We start from the raw sequence: 10,436 nt of genomic DNA, 5'->3' as shown, positions 1-10,436 counted from the left end.
GTTGAAAAGAGTTTGGCCTACGCGGAGGTGCAACTTTCCCTTTGATGGCTGTTGGTATCAAAAGTGAGAACAAGGCGCGCATTCTCATACCTCGAGTTTCGAATATGGAGCAGCAATAGATACAAAAATTCTAACAATTGTATCGGTAAAACAGCAAAACATCGGTAGTCGGACGCCACAAATGTCACAAATGCCACGTCTATTCTGTATCTCGTCGGTAAGACTATCAATGATGACTGTGATAATTCGTAGAAAACGCAAGAAATACTGGTTTTTCGACAGGTCGGTATTTCGTAATCTGAAACGCAAAGTTCCATTTAATGTCACGTCCTTAATCAATTTTCTTAGTCATTTTCATAGTCCCATCTGCGTTATCGATTTAGAAATTTCCTTTTTACCATCAGCCAGTACGACGCTTTCCTGAAAAATTTTTTAAAGCGAATTTCTCAGGAACCGATGGAGATTTTTGGATAAAATGTGGTGATTTGTATCGGGAAAATATCTATGTGTGGTATTTTTACCACTGATAAGATTGTGTGATCCTATTGAGAGAACAAGGCGTGAATAATGGCTCGGACTTTTATTAAGATTTTTTAACTAAAACGAGAGCGTATTTCAATAACACATTAAGGGAAGAGGATAGAGTTGGTAGGTTTAGCTTGCAAGTCAGTGTCCGACAGAACAGGGATGATATCTAGGTTTTCGCTTTCACCGACGCTCGGTTTCCTGAAGAATAGCTCCCTCAATAACGTCCCCTCTGTGGTAGGTTCGTCCAGGTCATTTTTACCCTTGATACGTACATTTTGCAGACGACACGAGATGGTTTCCTTATCGGATTCCTTCTGGATGCCGCTGTCGAAATAACATTGCGGTAAAATTCGAAATGAGAGCTAATCCTTCTAAATGAAATAAAAATGATCGTGTGAAACTGGTCTGAACTGGTGTGATGCGAGTTAAATCATTGACAAATAAATAGATATTTATGCATTTAACAACTAATTACGAATTATAACTTAACTATAATTATACAACTGAGTACTAATTATAACATTTGAAAAGCAGAATAATTCTCTATGTAGATTGCAATCTTTCACTTAATAAATAAAAGATTATATTGTAAAAAAGTTTGGCTGATAAATCAGTCCTACATTGTAAAAGTATATAAAAACGGCTAGCGTGAAGTGCAAGACTCTGGTGAAAAAAATGAAAATCTCGTTGAAGAAAGTATACGAGTATTATGTCTGTGATTTATCCTTTACCACACTACTTGAGAGTAAAGTTCATTTTCTTCCTACAATCTCCTACATAAACATACTTTATAGAAACCAGTATTTTTCTTCGCCAAGAGGAAAAAATGAAACTTTACTGGATTTCTCTTATTTATGCTGTACAATAAAATCCATCCTATAGTTTTCGACCCGTTCATAGTGTTTCCTTACGAAGTAATCTCGATGTCCACGGTTTGACAAGCCTGATGAACCTTTCTCGCGTTATCTTTGCACCGTTCCAATCTCTTCGCCTCGAGTAGTTCCCTTGTTCTTTGAGATTCGCTCTTCAGAGCATCGGTTTCTCCCTGTTGCTCGGCCAGGGCATTCTGCAATTGCGATTTCTCCCTCACCAGATCCTTGACAGTCTGCGTCAGCTCCAGGAATTGTTTTTCTTGGGTGGCAATCTGTCGCGTCAACAGCTCCAAGATATGTGAAATTCGAGTCTTCAGCTCCTTCGCCTCGCCTCGTGCTTCGTTCAACTAATAAAAGACCATGAAACGCGATATCAGATTGAGCTCTTCTTGATCTCTCGGTTTTAACTGTTAAACTGCAGTTACGACACGGGGTATTGTTATTTTGAGAAGTTTTAGATACTTTACGACTTGATCTTTGGAAAATAGAAGTTCCTCTCTACGTTACACTGTGTAACATTTCTTGTCAATAAAATAAGAAAAGTGTATTCCTAGACTTTGTGATACGTCTCGCTAACGAAAAAATGAGCCAGCGAATAAAAGCACTAGTTGATGTAACTTTCCATCGACCGATCAACGACGCATTCCGGTTTTCTTTTCCTTCCAATTACTAAGATCACGTAGATGCTACTGGCACAATTAATGTTTGATTGAAAATCGAGACCCAAGTACGATTTCTTCTTATCTACTTTATTTCCATAAAATGCAAGCTTATTCCAAGTTACCCATATACACTGTGCTTAGATGCAGATTAGAGAGATAGATCGTTCTAGTTAAACAACCTGTCACAAGCACTTAACTCAGTGTCTCGACACATTGGCAATCTGTGAACGCGTGCAGTTGCCTCTTGCACTTCCAACTTGCTGACTTTCGTGGCATCTCCATCAGCGTGATGCTCATTGAACTATCAGAGACAGGCTGAGTTAAGTTGCTCAAGGAGGTAAAACTGTCACCGGTCCGCTAATTGAGCCAACACCAAATAGTTTGCCTTCTAAATATTTACATCTTTAAAATGCTAAAAGAGAATATTCGACATGTAAGAATGTAAATCGATTGAAAATTATTGCAAATGGAATGTTAACGGTACCTTCAGGTAGCAAACGTGAAAATTTCACTACCAAAACCAAACGATCATCGTATCAACCTCTGCTACTAAGCTTCTACTTTCCATTTATTTCTTTCTTTTTTTTTTTTTTTTTTTTTCATTTCAATCAACGAAAGACCAACGCAGAATACGCCACGCGGAATATATCGATCCTCGCCAGATCGTCGAAGTTAAACTGCATCGAACACGATTCCGAAACAATTTCAGTTGGATAAAGCAAAATCAATCTAGGGACTTCCGTGTACTGTTGGCCTGATGGCTCAAAGTTCAGTTGAAACTATGGCCCACGGTTAATGAAGAAAGTGAACCGATGCTTCGATATCTTAGCTCGCCGAACATGATCCTTTTGCACAAGTTTTCCCGATCCATTACATTATATCGCGTCGATACACCGTAGGTAGTCTCATAAAGCTATATGTATAGCAAACGAAGAAGAACTTTGATTTAAAGTTACTTGACCAACTGCAAATCAAGATCGGAACTCTAATCCATAGCTAAACCCTATTTTCGCGGGACAACCATATATCTGAGTTCTTATCAGACACATATTACCGACATGGGTAAAACTTACACACCACATCCCTGTTTATCACAATCGACTTTTTCTGCTTGTTCTTCCCCTTGGCTCCTTATTTTTTAGCCTTGGATTTTCTCTCATTAGAGAGCAAAACCTTTCACAGTGTGATACAGGGGTGACTTGGGTAGATTATAGAAATCATAGTGGTGTAAGTGAGTTCGTATCTTTCATAGAATAATGTTTCGCGATTATTAATATAGGAAGTTCATTATACCTTTTAACGTATCACGGCAGAGTGTAAAATTATATCTTAGTTAAGTATGAAACTGAAGGAATACTTGTAAGAAACGAAATAAGTGATTAAATTCATATTCTCAGTATCTTCGCTTCTTAATTAAGCATGAAATTGAGGGAATACTTATAAGAAACGAAATAAGTGATTAAATTCATATTCTCAGTATCTTCGCTTCTTAATTAAGTACGAAACTGAGGGAATACTTGTAAGAAACGAAATAAGCGTTTAAATTCATATTCTCAGTGTCTTCACTTATATCATTATGGTTTTACAGTTCACCATATGGTATTAGAAATTTCATATCCTAAGACATTCGCTATGATTAAGATATAACTACCTACTCGTTGAGTTTCACTACTTTCTTTCGTTAGAAATGTCTTCAGTTTACGCAATGATTTTTGTTCTAATAAACCGGCCATTACTTTATTTGTCTCCCTAATCGTAAGATATTTTTTCGTAGCGTACGAAAACTAGAGGGCAAGGGTCCCTACGAATATATCTACCATAAATTCATAGGTGATTTTTTCATCAAGTTTCCCAATTGCCTCCTGAGTCGCTCATTCTGAATTTTTCATCGCTCGAGTACATTATGAAGGGATTAAACCTCTTTCCTTTATCATTAAACGTCAGTATAAATTTGTAACATCAAAATAAGTAAAAAATAAACGAAGAGAATGAGAAAAAGGAAAAAAGGGAAAGGGACAGGAAAAACAGGAATTCAAGAATAATTGGCGTTACTTGGAATTCTAATTGCTCCTTCTCGGTTTCGCGGCGGTCAAGGGATTTCTTGTACTGCAGCCTCATTGCTTCCTTCTCGGATTCGCTCACTGTCAGCTCGGACTTGGCATCGCGCATTTCTTTGGTGCATCTGCATAGAAACTCACCTATCTTTCGCGGAATATTGAAAGACCGCGGGGAATCGCGAAAATTTACACGAGTAACTTGAGCGTGAAACGCGTCTCAACTCAGATCGATTTACTTCACCGCGGCAAACGAGAGAAAACTCGGTCTTTTCCCATTTTGTACGTGTGAAGTTACGAGATCGCGTGTTAAATTCTCGTAAAATTCTCTCTCTTTAATTCGCCCCGTGTTAATTACGTAATTCTCAATTGCTACCTTTTATTTTCACGCACGGCGGAATTTCCACGACGTAACTGCTATAATTACTATTTGACAAATAAGGTAAGGCTATCCGAGTCCAGTTAAATAAATAGTTTGCCTTGTAATTCGCCAAATCCGATTACGAACAATTTTTAAACGATTCACATTTGCAACCAGACTATCAAACTTACTCGTGAGAAAACTGTGAAATATAATATATTCATCGAAAAGAAAGAAGTTTCTACAACTATATTTATCACTTTTCATATATATATATATATATATGTATTTTCTTTTTTTGATATTTTTTCCTGTTAGACCTAAGCGTACACGATATTTTCTCATTTCTTCGTTACTGCAAACGCTATTTATAAAGACTAATAGTGATTCATAGCGAACAATAAGCTTGATTATTCTGTGTAAAGTTGTAGATTAAATTTTAAAAGATCGAAGCTTAGGTGACTCAGATAACTCCACCTTCCTAGTTTTTGTTTTTACAAGCAAAAAGCAACGGAGCCACTATAATCGTCATTATCTTAATTAAGATCTCAGTATCCAACTCGTAGTACGCAGATTGTCAGAGAAAAATCTCGACTAATCACTGATGCAGGTCCGGCGTGCGCGATCGTTCCCAAGGGTTATCTTCGAACGCCCAACACGAATTACACGGTCAAACTTTTAATAGCCATCGCTGACTCTCTAATCAGTTCTCGTGATAAATCTCTCCGTTACTGTCCAACTGGTATTACCAACTGTAGGAAGTAATCGCGCACGCTGTAATTTATTCGCACTGTATATCTTAAGGATCGATGAAAGAGCGAAACGAACGCGACAGAAACGAAGAAATGAAAATGGGGTGACAAAGTGTCTGAATGATCCTACGATAAAGATTTATTCGTCGCGGCAATCGATGTTTGTTTAAGCTCCGAGTTAACTAATATCGGTCGGGCAAGAATTGAAGCGGAAATAAATTTCACGGCTTAGGATATAAGAGACAAAATAAATGGTAACATGTCGGTTTCCTCACTGATGGCGGATGCGTGGCGATATAAAGTGGCTGGGAAGGGAATTGAGATTAATTCTGCAGTTTCTGTAGATACCTACAGATATCATCTTTTATCTACTCTGTGAGATTAATAAATTGGTAGTTCACAGATTCTAATGGATTTTAGCGTTACGTTAGCTACTAAGCCAATAATAAAATAAATACCAATTTATTTCAATGTGTTAATTCATAATATCAACGACAGGGTATTTTGGATCTGCTATTTACAATAAATCAGATTTTTTGTTATAATATAGAATATATATATATAAAGACACCTAAGAGTTTAAGGTGAAATATTTTCCATACTATTAATTGTATGGGAAAATGTTTTAGATTAAAATTAAATGGCTTCAAGGGGACGTTATTAGCTTCTTTGTAGGTGGGTGCATAAAATCATGTGGAGATCAACTTTGTTTTTTTTTAATCGAATTATATCTCTTTTAATACGTTAATCGACGCAGCTGGAGATTTTCTATAGAAACTTATAAACCTACTTTTGTCGGAAAACTATTCTTTTACTAGATACTTTAATTTTTAATTCGTAAAACTTACAGTATGAAGGACAAGAAAACCAAATACGGTAGCAGTTCCTCGCGCCTTTCCTTGTTTATCATACGATAAGTTTTACAAACTGAAAGTTAAAATATCTACTAAATTAATAATTTGTTGACATAAGTAGGTTAATAATTTTCCCTTGAGAATCTACAGATGCATCGACTCGACTTATATCTGAAACATTTTCCGAGATAATTAACAGTATCGAGAATATCTCAGTTTAAAAATCAGTTCCTTAATTCCTCTTACCCTGTGGTTGGTTTACTTTGTTGGTTTTTTTATTTTATTCTTCTTACTTGTTTTAATGTTTATAAACGGGGGTGTGATAAATAAATTCTCGAAGCTTTTTACTTCATATCGATTAAAGATCAAAATTACCAAAATTCCCTGGACTGTATCATAACGTGTTCTATGAAAAAATTGCGGAATAAAGTATTTGGAGAAATTGAAGGGTGAAGCTTGAAGAAAAATTGGAAAAGAAGTAAATGTCGTGGCTGGGATATAAGAGGATGATAATGAAAATGAATGGAAACACTTCTTCTTGTATTAATTATGGATGTATGGCGACACAAAGTGGCCGAAGAGGAAATTTACTTAATTAACTGCTTAACCAGCAAAGCTATCCTTCTCCTGTCAGCGGGACAGAGATCTTGAATGTGAGGGAACGAGGCCGCGTCGCCATCCGCGTCTGCGGTCTCACCTCTGCATTTCCAGCAGAATTCCTCGTCAGCTTTCACCTCCTCGCTCTCTGTCGAGATCGTTTGTCTGCTCGAAGATTAAACAGTCACAACGGTTCCCTTTATTAACGGTAGAAATGGACGCCACGTTGCTAGGGCTCGATGCAAGGAACATCTCTGATACACGAATTTCCCTCGGTTTTAACACCGAACGAATGCAAATATTCCACACGGATGCGAAATCCAAACTACGTGCGCGACATAGAATTTAATTTTCATCGACAATTTCGAGCATGTCTTACGAGGTAACTAATGTCGTTTATAACTTTGTCACGTTAAAGACGTACAAATCTATTACGTAGAAACGCAAGAGACAAAGAATTTTAGAACAGTATAGAATATTTCGACAGTTCAAGTAATATTAGGTTTGCAAAGCGAATTTTTCACGAAGCAAAAGCACTTCTATCGATTCTAAGATCGACAGCGGAAGCAAAATTAATTTACGACGCAATCAATAGGTCGGATATATCATATTTATAATAAAGATATTAGTTAACGAAGCTTTCGTCGCTAATAATATTTGTACTGATCCATATGCTAAATTCCAATTTACATAATCCGTGATTTTTCCGTATCGTAGCATTTATGGGATTACGCGTTTTATTACTTAATTTGATAAATTTATAGCTATTGTGTCGATAACAGTATACAATACATAAGGGGATTTTGAGCTGTAATAAAAATCTAGAACGCAATGTATCTTTGAAATCTGTCTTAAATTTTTCCTCGGAAATCTTTTAATCTTTATACAAAAAGAAACTAACACTTCTGAGTATTCGGCGAAGAGAAATCACGTTTATCCCTTGTAGCTATACTTGGGGAATTTTTGATGAATGCAAAGTTCGTTCATTCATTGTGTTTCCGCTTCTAACTTCTTCACGAGGACAGAATTCATTCATGCTACTTTCACTACTAAACTTTTCCCGAGGAAACAATTCATTTATCGTAGTTCCTCTTGCAGATTCTATATTGCTCAAAAATTCAGAACTAGAACTGCCACGAATAAAGGACACGAGGTGTAATTTACCGTCGCATCGTGCAAACAATGGCCTGATTACGCTAATGTAATGAGTACGGTTGGATCGTTCTTTAACCTAGTTACGTATTAACGGAAGATTGAAATTAGCTCGATTCGGTTACGGACCTTTGTCGTCGCGATGCATATACTCGTTCTCCTGATACATGCGTAGAGTACGTTGATGGAGTCTGGCCAGTCTGCACAGAGGAATTCGCAAAATCGATCCGTTAAATCAGCCTGTCGTTCTTCAAATACGGCGAAGCATCGGGAACGTGCAACGAAAAATACGAAAGAAACAAAGAAACGAGAGGGAAAGTGAAATGGACGTGTTGTACCTCTTGCTCCATCTAATATAAGAATTCATAAGTGTGCCATCGTCGTAATCGTTTGAATACATCACTGTCGGACATTTCTCTTCGCTTGCAAGACGATTGTGCAATGGGAAAGTGATTACGACACGGAAAGTCAGAAGTCTCTACGACTTTCGAAGTCGATTCTCACGCCGAGCGTGCAGCGACGACAAATCCTGGGAGAAAACGATTCGTTTCTGTCCAGAGAGCAATCGATGCCCGTTGCTGCCCCCCAATGCCCTGAAGTTAGATTTATATTGAGTTTTAAACGACACTTTGTGCAGGAACGACAGTAACGCGCGAGTATTTCCTCGGACGTCCTGTACTGTCCGCGATCAAATATCAAATTGTCGATGAAACGAGACGAAAGCACGAGATATCGGATGAAGCTGGATACGTGGGTCTTCAAATCAAATTAATGGGTCGATCGCTTTTTATTTCGTTTTCATTTCGTTCCATTTTTCCTCGCTTTGTAAACCTTGGGAAGGAAAATAGAAAAACGACGGAGGTTAAGTAATAACGTCGACGATTACTTGTCAGAATTTTATTCATAAAATCGGTGCTCTCTAAACGTACAACTGTCGCAGTCTTTGTGCCTGCAAATCATACTTTCACACGAGTTCACAGAATAATTGTCTAGCGCTATAGTTTCGACGATATCGGTGCATTCGAGGGACAAGATATTGGACGAAGATTTACAGGAAATGACAGATGCGTTAGATATGGACGATCGCTACTTCTCTCTCTTTCTCTCAGAAATTCAAGCTAAAGCTTAAGACTTTAAGAACGTGGGAGAAAAATATATGATAAGTCCATTCTTGATATTTTCGTACCGCTTATAGTTAGTGGCTACAAGGATTTCTTAAATATGAAATCTTAATATGAAATCCTCAAAGGAAGGAAATAATTTGATAGATTCAAAGATTTTTAGCCTTTGGGGAACTGTCAAGCAGTTGGTCGATTTGACCCATTAAGAACCAACGTTGAATTCCATAAAATTCATTCTGTGATCGCAAAAAGGAACTGCAAGCATTTGTTTCATATTTCTGGATGCAATAAATAACAACGAAAAAGATATCAAGGAAATTCTTAGAGTTCCCTTTCACAGCCATAATATTAAAAAAGGAAATTTAATAAATAAATTGATCGACAGCGACAGCAAATATTGCTTCTTAATGGATTAATCCCAGAGCCAAATGAAGAGCTAGTCTCGACATCCAATTTCTAACAATGTACCGAATTTCAAAATTATTCTTCGGAAAAATGTGAGAAATGCGACTTAATATATCTTTCGCCTGTGGTCTTCGCTTAAGAGTTATTGGACCATCGACACGAATAGTGTTTCCCAAATGAAAAGAATACACACGGACGTGGTGATCATTGGTTGCCGAAAAATCGCTGAATTATTCAGTCCTCGCAGTTTAACGAACATTCGCGAATGTTCGATTGCTCCGTAGTGGAATTTTGCTGGCTTTTCAGTCCATCCTCGATACCGTTAGGACACGCGGTTAGGCTAATAGTCGTCTCCTGTTCCTTGGTCGGGCCACTGGTCCTGGTGTCGTTTCCAAAGATGGACATGTGCATGGTGCTTCGTTGTCCGCGTCGAGAATCGTACCTTTTGGAGCTTATCAACGAGAAACTTTGACCTCGTCCCCGCGAGCTCAAGTCCGATGAACAACGACGTCGTCTGCGGATCCTTCTCGGCACGCAACACAGCAGATACCTGCAACGAAGTTTGTTACACTTTAACGACTTTAGTCTGATAGTTGGCTGCAATAATGTTAGCCCCTTAAAGTTAACAAGAAAAAGACGAAATAGTCGTCTACTTTTGCTTGCTCGTTGTATTAATTCATTCATGAGGGGTTTTTCGAATAATAAATTTTGGAACATATTGAGAGATGAGAGTATGCAAATTATTGTTAAAAACTAAACCTCTATCTCTATCTTCTTTTCCCCTTGTTTTCTAATTCTGAACATCTATTTAAAAAATAATAGAAATAATAAAATATATTATTATTATTATGTCTTTTAACAATTGATTTAAATCGATACTCGAAAAATTTCACAAAATATTAATTTCATATAATTGCATACAAATTCCTAATAACGGAATTTCATATAATTTCATAAAAATTCATGAAAACAAAATTTCAGATAATTTAGTGAGAAATTTCCACCTTCTATAATTTCAGATAAAATTCAATTGTCTGTAATTTGATAAAAAGTTAGTAAGTGCTGCTTCTTATTTATT

At 37.1% G+C, this 10,436-nt stretch overlaps 1 protein-coding gene across 4 annotated transcripts in view; it reads right to left on the bottom strand.

Moving 5' to 3' along the window:
* Positions 1 to 8,714: 8,714 nt before the first annotated feature.
* LOC139991745 (neuropeptide CCHamide-1 receptor-like) overlaps positions 8,715 to 10,436 on the bottom strand; it is a 39,729-nt gene continuing 38,007 nt past the window's right edge. For all 4 annotated transcript variants that reach the window (XM_072012095.1, XM_072012092.1, XM_072012094.1 and 1 more), the window contains one exon: positions 8,715 to 9,908. In XM_072012095.1, coding sequence (XP_071868196.1) covers positions 9,593 to 9,908 — 316 coding nt within the window. In that variant the 3' untranslated portion in view covers positions 8,715 to 9,592. The remainder of the gene's footprint in view (positions 9,909 to 10,436) is intronic.

The sequence above is a fragment of the Bombus fervidus genome, chromosome 10 (genome assembly GCF_041682495.2).
Source record: "Bombus fervidus isolate BK054 chromosome 10, iyBomFerv1, whole genome shotgun sequence".
Taxonomy (NCBI): Eukaryota; Metazoa; Arthropoda; class Insecta; order Hymenoptera; family Apidae; genus Bombus; species Bombus fervidus.
The sequence above is the reverse complement of the archived record's forward strand: the minus strand, read 5'-3'. Positions and strand labels throughout refer to the sequence as shown.